The following is a 13,311-nucleotide window of genomic DNA, read 5'->3' on the forward strand; positions in this document are numbered from 1 at the left end:
GATTGTGGGTAGTTCTAGGCCGGAAGCGGAGGGCGGAGCCGCCGGTCGGGGTAGCAATCCGCATGCGCCGAGCCTGGCATCTGAGAGCCCGCCCTCTCCGAGGGCCCACCTGGCGTCCAGTCTCCTAGCAACGACGCTACACTCCTGGAACTGTTTTCTCCATTTGTACACTCTACCATCTACCTACAAGTCCCCTGTTGGCGGTCAGCAGAGGCCCTTTTTACACCCCTCACACTCCTGACCCTCCACTTCGATTTACTTCCCTTTTCTACCCCACCCCAACAGTTTGCCCTGAATTAACCCCTTTCCTTGGTCCTCCAATTCTCTGAGCTTCTCTCTCCTCATACCTTCCTGGGTTCCGCCATTCCCAGGAGCCGTCCCAGCTGCTCTGCTCCTTTTGGTTCCAGTTCCGCCCCAGGCCAACAGCTTTTAGATCATGCCTGGAGGTGAGTAGGGAGGTCGGTGGGGTGGGTAACGGTAGAGTCAGCCCTCCAAGAATAAGGAAATGTTACAGTTGGATGCATCTTTTCACAGCTAAGCTTGTCCAGAGTCCAGAGGAAGGTGGCGTGTGCATTACTGAAGCCCTTATCACTAAGCGGAACTTGACCTTCCCTGAGGATGAGGATCTGTCAGAAAAGATGTGAGTGCATGGGGAAGGAGAGGGGTGCTGGAAGTTTGAAACACACAGGATGACTCGTCCCATGCGCTCCACTCATTTGTCAGCTTAGTCCCTGTCTTTACTTACTACACGCGTTCGGTCAGTGGCAATGTCCAGTTGATTCTCCCTCCTTAAAAATCATTCTCTTTCTGGATAAGCAATAAGGCCCTGCTGTACAGCACAGGGAACAGTATCCAGTCCCTTGGGACAGAACATGATGGAAAATAATATAAGGAAAGGAATGTATATGTACACATGACTGGGTCCCTTCGCCGTGCAGCAGAAATTGGCACAACATTGTAAATCAGTTATACTTTAATTTTAGAAAAAAATAAAATAAAATTAAAAAAAATCATTCTCTCTCTTGTTTACCATGCCCACTCAATTGCTTTAGATACGGGTTTTAAATGTCATCACTCCTAATTAGTCTCTCTACCCCTAGTCTAAGCACCCCATACTGTTGCCAAAGTGATCCTTTTAAATGACATATCTGATCAGGCACCCAGTGATAGAACCTTCCTTGGCTCCCTAGTATCTCCAGAATAAAATCCAAACATCTATTTTTTTCTTTCCACCATACCCTCAGCATTTGGAAGTTCCCAGTGCCATGGATCAAATCCCAGCCACAACTGCAGCAGCGACAGATCCTTAACCCATTGTGCCAGGCAGAGGATCAAAACTTCACCTCAGCAGCTACCTGAGCTGCTGCAGAGCACACCAGATCCTTAAGCTGCTGCACCACAGCAGGAACTCCTCAAATCCAAACGTCTTAGCATGAATTGACTCCACTGCTTTTCAACGTTATATTTTGCCACTCTCCACAAGTGTGTGATTCCTCTAAGACCCCAAGTTCTCATACCTTAGCACTTTCGTACTCAGAGTGGTGGGGGTAGGGATGGGCAACAGCACTACCTAGGAGCATGTTAGAAATGAAGACTCCCCAGACCAACCACTGAATCAGAATCTGCATTTTAACAGACACCCCCCTTCCGCCCCGTGCCCTAAGGGATTCGCGGGCACACTGAAGTTCAAGAAGGGCTGGAGTTGCATATACTATTCTTTCTGCTTGAAATGCCTTCTCCTCTTCCCTCCTCACCTTCCTGGCTAACTCCTCATATGTCACCTCCTTCAAAAAGCATCCTCTTGGTGGCTCAGTGGTTAATGAATCCGACTAGGAACCACGAGGTTGCGGGTTCGATTCCTGGCCTTGCTCAGTGGGTTAAGGATCCAGCGTTGCCGTGAGCTGTGGTATAGGTTACAGACGCGGCTCGGATCCCACATTGCTGTGGCTCTGGCTTAGGCCCATGGCTACAGCTCCGATTCGACCCCTAACCTGGGAACCTCCATATGGTGCGGGAGCGGCCCAAGAAATGGCAAAAAAAAAAGACCAAAAAAAAAATCCTCTGAACCCCCAGTCTGCACTCACTCTCCTTAGTCCTTTGCACTGCCTCTGCCATCCACCTGTCATAGATGTCTGGCCAGCTTCCCTAGTACTCATGGGCAGGGACTCTCTCATTTGTCTTTAGTGAGCACTCAGTAAACATTGTGGAATTAATGAAAGGGTAGATGGACCAAGTGATTGTTTTTCCCCTCCCTGGACCACTCAGAAGGGAGATGAGAAAGGATCTCTCTGCAGAGATGGTCCCCTCTCCCAGCCCCTGCTTCCCCAACCCAAGCTAGCTGGAGGAAGGCTTCCTCTGCCTCTGTGTCTCTCCAGAAATCATAAGCTGCCATCACTATTTCCTGGCCCAAGGACCCTTACTCCCCTTTCACTCCTATCTTCCCAGTGCTACTGACAGAGACCCAGGTCTCCAAATCAACCCAGTTTCACGATCTAGATGCCCCCCTAAGAGTCAAGATTCCTGACATCTGATCACAATCACTGAGCCATCTGCCCCTCCTTCAGTCACCGACCCCTCCATCTCCCTGCTAAGAGAGCACAGAATTGCCACTCTGTCACACCACCCTGCTGCCTCTTTGCCCAGGTTCCACACACTTGCTGAACTGCAGACTGTCCGCCTGGACCGAGAGGGAATTACCACCATCAGGAACTTAGAGGGCCTCCAGAACCTTCACAGCCTCTATCTGCAAGGGGTAACTTCCCGCCTCCTGCCCTTCCTCCTTCCTGTGAAGGGGACTCTGTCCCTTGTGCACCATGTCTGTCTAATCTGAAAGGAGCCAACCAGGTCATCTTGCCCATTTCCTGGTGTTCAGGCCAGCAGACCGTCATTGAAACTGTTTCCAGAAGATTCAGGAATTCTCTTGAATTGAAAGACCAATCCATAATGCAAAAGAAAACAAAATCACAAACAATGGTATAGGTGATATAATTGTCTATGTTTTTGTCTATATTTGAAAAGAAAAGAAAAGGCACAGAGTAGAACTAGAATATTCTGTGCGATGTCCCTAGGGTAATAGACACTTCATGCTTGATATTTAAAAAAAGAAAGAAAAAGAAAGATCAATCTACCCAAGAGAGTTTATTTCTTTCTTTCTCTCTCTCTTTTTTTTTTTTTTGTCTTTTTAGGGCTGCACCTGTGCCATATGGAAGTTCCTAGGCTGGGGGATGAATTGAAGCTGCAGCTGCTGGCCTACACCACAGCCACAGCAATGCAGGAGCTGCATTTGTGACCTACACCACAATTCACAGCAACGCTGGATCCTTAACCCACTGAGCGAGTCCAGGGATCAAACCGAAATCCTCATGGATACTAGTCAGGTTCATTAACGCTGAGCCACAACGGGAACTCCTTCAAGAGAGGTTCTGACCATGCTTTTGAATCACTGGTTTTTTTGGTCAGACACTTCTCTTGTTCCTTTTTTTTTTTTTTTTCTGGTCTTTTTAGGGCTGCATCCTCGGCATATGGAGGTTCCCAGACTAGGGGTCTAATTGGAGCTGTAGTCGCTGGCCTACGCCACAGCCACAGCAATGCCAGATCCTTAACCCTTAACCTTAATGTTGGGATCTGAGCCTCATCTGCAACCTACACCACAGCTCACAGCAATGTCGGATCCTTAACCCACTGAGGGAGGCCAGGGGTCAAACCTGCATCCTCATGGATGCTAGTGGGGATCGTTAACCGCTGACGATGGAAATTCCCAATGCTCTTATTCTAGAAGTCCTTCTTGGTAGCTACCCTGAATCGCTCATGTTATATAGCTCAAGTCCATTTCCTGTTTTGAAGAAAAGGAAGAGAGAACCATGAGATTCCTCTGTATCCTTCAAACCTTTAAAGATGGTTGGTTTGCCAGTGGGGGTGGTTGATCTTCAGCCTCTCCCAGGTGGAATATACCTAGATCCCTTAACCTTTCCCCACGGAAACTTTACAGATCAAAGCTGTGTATGTTCATTGTTCCCACTATGTGTGCAGTCCACCACAAGGCCCTTTCCTTTTTCCTGTGGCCCCTTGGTTTCCTTCTCCAATGTCCAGGTCACTCTCCGGTTGCGAGGTGAACAGGTACACTTAAATCAGGTAGCCAGGAGTTCCCCTCGTGGCTCAGCAGTAATGAACCCGACTAGTATCCATGAGGATGCAGGTTTGATCCCTAGCCTCACCCAGTGGGTTAAGGATCTGGCATTGCCATGAGCTGTGGTGTGGGTCGCAGATGTGGCTTGGATCCCATGTGGCTGTGGCTGTGGCTGGCAGCTGTAGCTCTGATTTGACCCCTAGCCGGGAACCTCCATATGCTGCAGGTGCAGCCCTAAAAAGAAAAAAAAAAAAAAAAGTCAAGGTAGCCAGCCGTAAGTTTACACCCTCAACCATCCCCCTGCAGAAAGCAACTCATGCGCAGGTTGACAACCAGTTCAAGGAGTGGGGTGATCCTTCCTAAGGTGCCAGATCTCCAGCCTCAAAATAGACGCGGGCTTGGGCTTTGTGCCCTTCAAGCCCCCCCGCCCCCAACTGACCTCAGCTTGATTTCCCCCACCTTGGTTTCTTCCTGCAGAATAAGATCCAGCGAATTGAGAACCTGGCCTGCGTCCCCTCCTTGCGGTATGTGGGGCCAGGGCTCAGGCAGGGTGGGGGCCAGGGAGAAGAAGGAGGGTGAAGGGGAGGAGACCTGGTAATACCCCCAGAGGGCTGGCTCGGACCTCCCCAAACCTGGCTGCTGGTCAGCCAGGGACCCCGAAAGCCCAGCTCTGCTTCCCACACCCCAGAAGGCCATGTATCCCCACTCATCATCCAGCTGCCCAGCCAGGGGGTCTGGGCGCCTGGCGCCCCCTTTCCTTCTTCCTGCCGCCCTGTGATTCAGCTGTCTCTCCCCCTCCCTTCCCATACAGCTTCCTGTCTCTGGCAGGAAACCGAATCAGGCAGGTGGAAAACCTTCGAGACCTCCCATACCTCCAGTTCCTGGACCTTTCTGAGAACCTGATAGAAATACTGAAGCTAGGTAGGAAGGCCCTTGGCTCTTGGGAGTAAATCCCGGTGGGGCCCTCCCAGACTCACTCTCCTCTCTGCCCCCGTCGCTCTGCGCTTGCATTAGGGATACACCTGCAGGCGGGCTGGGGTGGGAGTGGGGGTACAAAGAGGAAGTGGGTGCCAGGAGCTCATTCCCCGCTCTTGGCTGGGTGCAGATGAATTCCCCGAGAGCCTTCTCATCCTCAATCTGACTGGAAACAGCTGCACCAACCAGGAGGGCTACCGGTGAGGAGGCATTGAAAGTGGGAAGAAAGAGGTGACAGCTGAGCTCCCTGGGGGCACCATCCCTGGTCCTTCCTCCTCTCCCCCTTCCCCCAGCTCAGGTCGGCCCCCTTTTGTCCTCCCACCCCCACACCTCCACCTGGAGCCGGCCCTCAGCTCGCTGGTTGGCCTGACCACAGGACAGACCCATCTTCCCTCTGGAGAACACCACCCCTCCCAGCGGGGTTGCCGTGTCTACGCATCCTCCCAGGCTCCGCCCCCAGGGGGTGCCTGCCTGGGTAACCTCTGCTCTTTCTGCCCTGCAGGAAGCTGGTGACAGAAGCCCTGCCACTGCTCCTGGACCTGGATGGGCAGCCTGTGTCAGAGCGCTGGACCTCGGACGAGGAGGATGAAGCCTCGAGCGATGAGGACAAGGAGTTCCCGGAGCTGAAAGGCCCATTCTGTTCAGAGCGAGGTGACCCTGCTTTCCAAGGCGTGCAGCCTCCCCAGAGCGCACCCCCTGCCCCGTGAGGTCCTAGTGAAGCTAAGATGGCAGTGGTGTCGGGGGTGCGGGTGGCCCCAGGGCCAGGAGGGATCTGGGTGTGCCCGCAACTCACCCACCCCGCCCCGCCTCAGGCCCCTCCCCACGGGGGATGGTAGGGGAGAGCTTGCTTCGAGGGGTCCACCAGAGACCTTCCCCTCAGCCCAGGGGCCCTCTGGCTGCGAAGCCCGAGGCTCCATCCATGACCCCTGCTCCTGGCCCCTCACAGGCTTCCTCAAGGAGCTGGACCAGGAGATGAGCAGGCACCAGGAGCGCAGGCAGCAGGCAGCCCTGCTGGAGCACCTGCTGAGGGTGGAGACGCAGCCCGCCCTTACCGCCCTCCCCCTGCTGCCAGGGGCGCCCATGGCTGGGGACAGCAGCCCTTCCGTCCCTCCCAGTCAAGGGAAGGTGACATCCCCTGAGCCCGCCTCCTCGCCACAAGCCTCCTCCGTCACCAAGAAACCATGCCCTCTGGCCTCCAGGAGCCAGCAAAGCACCGGGAAGGGGGCCACAGGGGCCATAGCATCCACAACCTCCAAGGCCTCTCTGCCTGGTGCCCCCCGCACCACCAAAGCTGTGACCAAAAGAATCAAGAAGTGAAGCTGGGCCCTTCGCCATCAGCAAAGCCGCAGAACAAGGAGGAACGAGGGGTGGGTGGGCCTCCTCTCCTCCTCAGAAGCCTCACCTGTGGCAGGAGTCCTGTCGCCAATAAAGTACCTCCAGGCCCTGTGTACGTCTTCTCTGTCACTCGGGGGCCTCTCGGGGGAAGCTGTCGGTAAAGGCACCCAGAAACAGTGGCAGGAATACAGAGCTTGATTCTTTTTTTATGGTCTTTTTAGGGCCACACCGCAGCAAATGGAGGTTCCCAGGCTAGGGGTTAAAGCGGAGCTGTGGCTGCCGGCCTACACCACAGCTCATGGCAACGCCAGATCCTTAAGCCACTGAGCAGGGTCAGGGATCAAACCTGTGTCCTCATGGATGCTAGACAGGTTGTTGCCACTGAGCCACAGTGGGAACTTCCCAAAGCTTGATTCTAAAGAACAGGACCTCTTGGAATTCCCATGATGGTTCAGTGATTCACGAATCCAACTAGGAACCATGAGGACGCGGGTTCGATCCCTGGTTTCGCTGGATGGATTAAGGATCAGGCGTTGCCGTGAGCTGTGGTGTAGGTTGCAGACGTGGCTTGGATCCCACATTGCTGTGGGCGTGGCGTAGGCTGGCAGCTACAGCTCCGATTGAACCCCTAGCCTGGGAACTTCCATATGCCGTGGGGGCGGCCCTAGAAAATACAAAAAAAAACAAAAAATAAAATTAAAATAAAGAATAAGATCTCTCAGGAACTCCCCAAAGACCTGGCCACCCCATCTCAGGCCCCCACTTGGCCCCCTGGCTCCTAAGGGGGCAGGAGGCGGGCATCCCTCCAGGAGGATGCCATCTCACAGCGGGCACATCTCACCGCTGCCCCTAGGGCATGCCCTTCCAAGGTTCAAGCCCAGGACCAAAACCTTGAGGTTCTAATTCTCCCTGCACAGCAGCCACCTGCTGTGCCAGGCATGCTCTTCTGTGTTCACACACTCACACACATTTTCTCCTCACAGGCCTCTCCACAATGTCCTCCGACCATCACCAAATCAGGAGATCGTGTTGCCTAGCAAGGCCTCTGGAGGCCTGGCAGCCATCTCAGGGCTCCCCTTTGCCCTCTGCTGGCTCTCCCACCCCCACTGAGCACGGACACCGAACGAGGAAATAAAACACATTTATTACGGCAAAGGCCAGCCTGGCCACTCAGAACAAGGCTGAGGGGGTGAAGGGATTGCTCTGTCCCACTGCCCCAGGGGACCCGTGTCAAGCCCAGGCCGCTGCACCCCGCCCCAGGCCGGGAGGAGCCTGGCTCAGGCATAGGCTTGGCTCTCCTTCTCCACAAAGGCCTGGAAGAGGCCGCCCAGCTCCTGGGGGCATGGGGCCCACTCCCCAGCCAGCAGCCCCCGCACAGCTTCCAGGCCTTCCTGCTCCAGATCCTGCTGCTTCTGCCTGAGCTGCTGGCCCCGATCCTGCCCGGGGAAAGGTAGCAATGAGTCCTGGAGACAAGCTTCCCCCCCAGATTAAGGGGAGCGGGGTGGCTGCCATCTCACATAAGCAGGAACAGCTGACTCTGAGGGGAGAGGCCCCTCTCCCCAGCTCCCGGGTCTGCTCACCTTCCCAGAATCTGATTGGGGTAGGGGAGGGGAGCAGTGCCCCCAGGGGAGCCCCCATTCCCTGGGGGTTACCTGCTCGCTCTCCATCAGCCCCAGCGCCACCTGGTGTCTGCAGTAGAGGGTGTGCCGGCGATCCACCTGAGTCTGGAATCGGGGCAGGGTCTGAACAGGGTCCTGTGCGCCAAACGTGGGGGACAGCACCAGGGGGGCCTGGGCCGCCCCCACGCCGAAGATGAAAGGTTTGAACACTGACCTAAGGGGACAGGGATGGAACGCTCGAGGGCGATCCCACCCTCCCCTCTCAGGTGCCTGGCCCGCTCTGCCCAGCCCTCCCCCTCCTTCTCACCGGGCTGGGTCTGGTGTGGCGGTGAGGAAGTGGACACAGGGCTGGGTGGGATCCCGGGGCAGGAGGGACACCATGCTGGCCGTGGTGCGGAAGCCTCCGGAGTCCATACAGATGCCACTCGCCTTGTCCCTGAGGATGCCCATCATCACCTCTGCCGTGATGGCCCCTGCCCAGGAGAGCACGGTGAGGGGTTCCCAGGGCAGAGTGGGGGCCCTCGGGACTCAGGCTAAGCCCCCTGTGGGAGCGGGAGTGGGGAGAGGCCGGCCCTCGCCCCATCCACTCACTGACCTTGCTTCTGCTGCAGCAGCAACCGCCCCGCCTGGAAGCGGGCCTTGGCTGCCTCCATGCGCACAGGCTGCTGGGTCAGGGAGAAGGCCTGGGCAAAGTCAAAGGCGCCCTGCCCATCCCACCAGCCCTGGGCCCGGGCGTGGGGCCGCAGCTCGGGGTGTTCTGCCGAGAGGTCGGTGCCGATGCTCAGCTGGTTGGAGATGTTGCGGGCCCCCGCTGTGGAAGAAATGGGGGTCGCTGCTTTCCAGTTAAATCTCTGTTCTGCACCAGGCACTCAGCGAGGTGCTGAGAACACAGTGGTAAAAAGAACAGGCAGGAGTTCCCATTGTGGCCCATTGGTTAATGAATCCGACTAGGAACCATGAGGTTGCGGGTTCGGTCCCTGCCCTTGCTCAGTGGGTGAAGGATCCGGCGCTGTCGTGAGCTATGGTGTAGGTTGCAGACGCGGCTCGGATCCCGCGTTGCTGTGGCTGTGGTGTAGGCAGGTGGCTACAGCTCCGACTCGACCCCTAGCCTGGGAACCTCCATATGCCGTGGAAGCAGCCCTAGAAAAGGCAAAAAGAAAAAAAAAGAAAGAAAAGAAAAGAACAGACAACCCTCATGGACAAACCCATCACAGAAACGAATGTGCTGTCATCAGGAAGAGGCACCCGGGAGAAATGGGACTACCAGGAAATCCAGGAAGGCTCCCCAGAGAAAGCGGCAGGCTGGAGCACAAGAGGACTCCACCAAGTGAAGAGGGAGGATGGGTCCTGAACGGACTCATTTCCCATCTCCCTGGATGCCTCACCCACCCAAGAGATTTGCACCTGAATGGGGCCTTCCCTTCCCTCATCACCCTTCCCACCCAAAAGGGGAACACCTCTGGGAGGCAGGCCCCAATGCCAGGCCCCTCACCCGGGATCCTCTGCGCCGCCCATAGCCTCCCCGCCGTCTCCAGCACCCAGGCCTCAGTCCGGTCGGCCAGCAGAAAGGTGTTATGGTAGCAGAAGGGCGTGGGGTCCTCCCGGCAGCTGCCCCCCTGCCCGTAGCGCTCCAGCAAGCCTGTGATCACGTGCAGGGCCTCCTGGGCTGAGCTGCCCCGTTCCAAAGCCAGCCTGGCACAAAGAGAGTCCAGGTGACAGAAGGGTGATGGGGTATCAATGGCTGGTGGCAGAGCTTCAGTGGATAGAAGGGACCCAGTGAGGTTTGGTGACAGGCCCCAGTTGCAGAGAAAATTGGCCAACACTGGTTGTATGAAGCACATGCGGGCCAGTGGTTTTCAAGCTATGCGCCAAAGGAGTCACAAACAGGACTGAAACATATTCTTGGAAAAAGACATGCCCTGAGCCCTCCAGCTTCTTCAGTCAGAGTGGCTCTCCTTTATTGGTTTTAAAAATCAAACTTCTGGAGTTCCCGTCGTGGCGCAGTGGTTAACGAATCCGACTAGGAACCATGAGGTTGCGGGTTCGGTCCCTGCCCTTGCTCAGTGGGTTAAGGATCCGGTGTTGCCATGACCTGTGGTGTAGGTTGCAGATGCGGCTCGGATCCTGCGTTGCTGTGGCTCTGGCATAGGCCGGCAGCTACAGCTCTGATTAGACCCCTAGCCTGGGAACCTCCATATGCCGCGGGAGCGGCCCAAGAAATAGCAAAAAAAAAAAAAAAAAGACAAAAAAAAAATCAAAATTCTACATGAAGTTTCATTTGAAAAAAGTTTACTCCTATTGAAAAAAAGTTTACAGAACACTGTAAATCAACTCTAATAAAAAATATGGTGGGGGGATTCCTGCTGTGGCTCAGCGGAAGTGAATCCAGCTAGTATCCAGGAAGAGGCGATTTTGATCCCAGGCCTTGCTCAGTGGGTCGGGGATCCAGTGTTGCTGTGAGCTGTGGTGTAGGTCACAGATGTGGCTTGGATCCTACTTTACTGTGGCTGTGGTGTAGGCCAGCAGCTACAGCTCCAATTCGACCCTTAGCCTGGGACCTTCCATATGCCCAGGGCATGGCCCTAAAAAAAAAAAAAAAAAAACGTTTAAACCACTGCCCTATTTCTGGGCTAGGAGAGATCCAAAGATGGCCACATTTGGGACCTCCTTCCAGACTGTGGACATGGGGCCAGGAGAGAGGAGGGGCAGGGACAGCCTCCCTGGAGATGATAAAGTAGGCCCAAAGGGGGCGGCACCTATGAACCAGACTTGGGAAGATGGCCCGGGTAAGTTCTTAGCCCCAAATTACTGGTGTATGGAGGGGACGAGCGAAGGCAGGGTCCACACCTGAGCAGATCCATGCCCAGCAGGGCTTCCCCCTCGCCAACTGGCTCCTTGGTCCACACCGCCTCATTGCCAATGCAGACGCCATGCTCATTGGCGCCCATCTCAGCCCCCCACAGCCAAGAAGGGCGGCTCAGGATCACAGCATGGGTCTTTGGCACCTGTTCCACCTCGATGTAGGTGCACTGGAGATAAGGGAGGAGAGAGAGAGGGTCCACTCAGAAAGGGGAAGTACCTACGAAGTGGGGACCTGGTGCGCATCACTTTCCACAGCCCTTTGAGGAAGCACTTATTATTCCCGTTTTCCAGATGAGCAAACTGAGATCCAGATGCTAAGTTATAGGTTAGTTCCCAATTGCTAGACTCAAAGCTCATGCTCCTTTCACCACATCTGGCAGCTTTCCAGGAGTGGGGAGCAGGGAAGGAAGGTCTTAGAAGAATGCCTAGTTCTGCCAGACCACCCAGCATCCTATAAGGCCTAACCCACCTGGAGCCGGCTCCCTGGGGCGTGAGTGCCTGCTGGGACAAACACCACCTCCTGCACCTCATCCCGGGGTCGGTCCGAGTTCTTGGCAAAGATCACGGCGGGAATGGCTGAGGCTGGGGGCACTGAGACAAAGCAGTCGCAGGAACATGGGGTGTCAGGGCTCCACGATGCCATCTGGGGGGAGGTGGGGATGAGTATGCCCCTCTCAAGCCACCTCTCCACCGTCCTGGCCGGGGCGCAGTCCTAGAAGCCCCTCTCCCAACTTGCGCAGACACTCAGGGAAGACACCGCCGTAGGATTCTGGACGCTCAGCACCGCACGCACGCTAGATGCACAGCGTGCGCTAATGGAGACAACCACTCTCTCCCCAAGCTTCAGGATCGGGAGTCCTCAGACATGCGCCGACCGCACGCCCCGAAGGCCCTGCCAAGACGGGGGTCTTGGCCCTTTGAAACTGTCGCGGGAGCTTCTTCCGCGCTACCCACCCCCCTCCAAGAGTCCCACGCCCCTCTTCTGTCCACCCTTTCTTGCTGCTCCAGTACTGTACGCCCCTCACCCTCTCTCCCTCCAAGATCTCCAGCTTAGTCCTGAGAGCCATTGCCTCGGCTTCGGGTCAGGTCCGTCCCAAGGGGCGGAGGCTCCTAGGTGACCTGGAAGGCTTTGGACCTGGGGGCGGAGCCGGAAACGGATCTGCAGTTCCTCCGTTTTCCACCAGGGTGCGCGCCAGCACCGCTTTTTGGAGCGAGGCGACCCTCCAAGTCTTGCAGGCCGCCTACCTGCGCTATCCGAGCGTCACTTCCAGGCCGGATAAAAGCCACAACGAAGCTGCGAGCTCTTCCAATGGGGTCCTGCCGGGAGCGGGAGGTGGGAGTGGCAAGGTGACCACATGAAAAGGGAGGAAGGAAAAACCTGGCTGATTTGTTAGAGACCAGGGACTGCTGGGCCATCTGGAGATGAAGGAAGAACTTCAGCTATTTGCATCTTGGTTTGAATTCCGAAAGCACAATTCCAGGTGGTTGCCCCCACCCCCGCCTCAACCCTCCTCCCCTGTTCCTCCTACTCCCCGCCATCACCCACCTTCCACTCCCAACCCCTTGGAAATAAGATCTATAAGAGTGGTCCCAGGCCAAGAGGTGTTAGAATAATTTAAGAATATGGAGTTCCCGTCGTGGCGCAGTGGTTAATGAATCCGACTAGGAACCATGAGGTTGCGGGTTCGGTCCCTGCCCTTGCTCAGTGGGTTAACGATCCGGCGTTGCCGTGAGCTGTAGTGTAGGTTGCAGACGCGGCTCGGATCCCGCGTTGCTGTGGCTCTGGCGTAGGCCGGTGGCTACAGCTCCGATTCGACCCCTAGCCTGGGAACCTCCATATGCCGCGGGAGCGGCCCAAGAAATAGCAACAACAAAAAAGACAAAAGACAAAAATAATAATAATAATTTAAGAATAATGCATTTTTTAAAAAGCACAAGTGCAGAAAATCCTTCTGACCCCCAAAAGGCCAGTTCTGCCTCAGAGTGCTCAAACAACCCATTGGAAGTTAGCTTTAAAAGGAAATTTGGGCATTTCCTTCATGGCTCAGTGGAAGCGAAACTGACTAGCATCCATGAGGATGTTCGATCCCTGGCCTTGCTCAGTGCGTTAAGGATTTGGCGTTGCCATGAGCTGTGGCATAGGTCGCAGACAGTGGTTCAGATCACGCCTTGCTGTGGCTGTGTTGTAGGCCAGCAACTACAGCTCGGATTCATCCCCTAGCCTGGGCACCTGCATATGTCACACGTGTAGCTCTAAAAAGCCACAAAAAAAATTTTAAAAATTTAAAAATTAAAAACAATAAAAGGAAATTTGGAAATTTCTAGTCTAAAGATTTGGTGCCTTTACATCTAGTGAAACTGAAACAGCAAAGGAGAAGTCTGGCCAAGAGGGCA

General features: G+C 55.2%; 2 protein-coding genes across 6 annotated transcripts; one reads left to right on the top strand and one right to left on the bottom strand.

The window, feature by feature from the left end:
* The first annotated feature begins 59 nt into the window (after positions 1–59).
* On the top strand, positions 60–6,547 carry LRRC46 (leucine rich repeat containing 46). Of its 3 annotated transcripts, XM_047758125.1 has the most exons (9): positions 62–203; positions 372–446; positions 535–640; positions 2,644–2,752; positions 4,604–4,650; positions 4,938–5,047; positions 5,232–5,301; positions 5,604–5,752; positions 6,048–6,547. In XM_047758125.1, the coding sequence occupies exons 2-9, from the start codon at positions 437–439 to the stop codon at positions 6,416–6,418; spliced, it is 972 nt and encodes a 323-aa protein (XP_047614081.1). In that variant the 5' UTR covers positions 62–203; positions 372–436; the 3' UTR covers positions 6,419–6,547. The 3 variants fall into 3 exon arrangements, with proteins under 3 accessions (XP_047614082.1, XP_047614081.1, XP_047614080.1); XM_047758124.1 differs by having other exon boundaries at positions 62–446; XM_047758126.1 differs by lacking the exons at positions 4,938–5,047; positions 5,232–5,301 and having other exon boundaries at positions 60–446.
* A 1,014-nt stretch (positions 6,548–7,561) lies between these two features.
* SCRN2 (secernin 2) lies at positions 7,562–12,034 on the bottom strand. Of its 3 annotated transcripts, none has more exons than XM_047758181.1 (8): positions 11,943–12,034; positions 11,387–11,560; positions 10,903–11,084; positions 9,548–9,747; positions 8,651–8,866; positions 8,363–8,528; positions 8,089–8,269; positions 7,562–7,872 (listed from the first exon to the last, which is right to left on the bottom strand). In XM_047758181.1, exons 1-8 carry the CDS (start codon positions 11,982–11,984, stop codon positions 7,714–7,716), a joined length of 1,320 nt encoding a protein of 439 aa, XP_047614137.1. In that variant the 5' UTR covers positions 11,985–12,034; the 3' UTR covers positions 7,562–7,713. The 3 variants fall into 3 exon arrangements, with proteins under 3 accessions (XP_047614137.1, XP_047614135.1, XP_047614136.1); XM_047758179.1 differs by having other exon boundaries at positions 8,017–8,269; XM_047758180.1 differs by having other exon boundaries at positions 7,736–8,269.
* Between the last annotated feature and the right edge of the window lie 1,277 nt (positions 12,035–13,311).

Source organism: Phacochoerus africanus, chromosome 14, assembly GCF_016906955.1.
Source record: "Phacochoerus africanus isolate WHEZ1 chromosome 14, ROS_Pafr_v1, whole genome shotgun sequence".
Classification (NCBI taxonomy): Eukaryota; Metazoa; Chordata; class Mammalia; order Artiodactyla; family Suidae; genus Phacochoerus; species Phacochoerus africanus.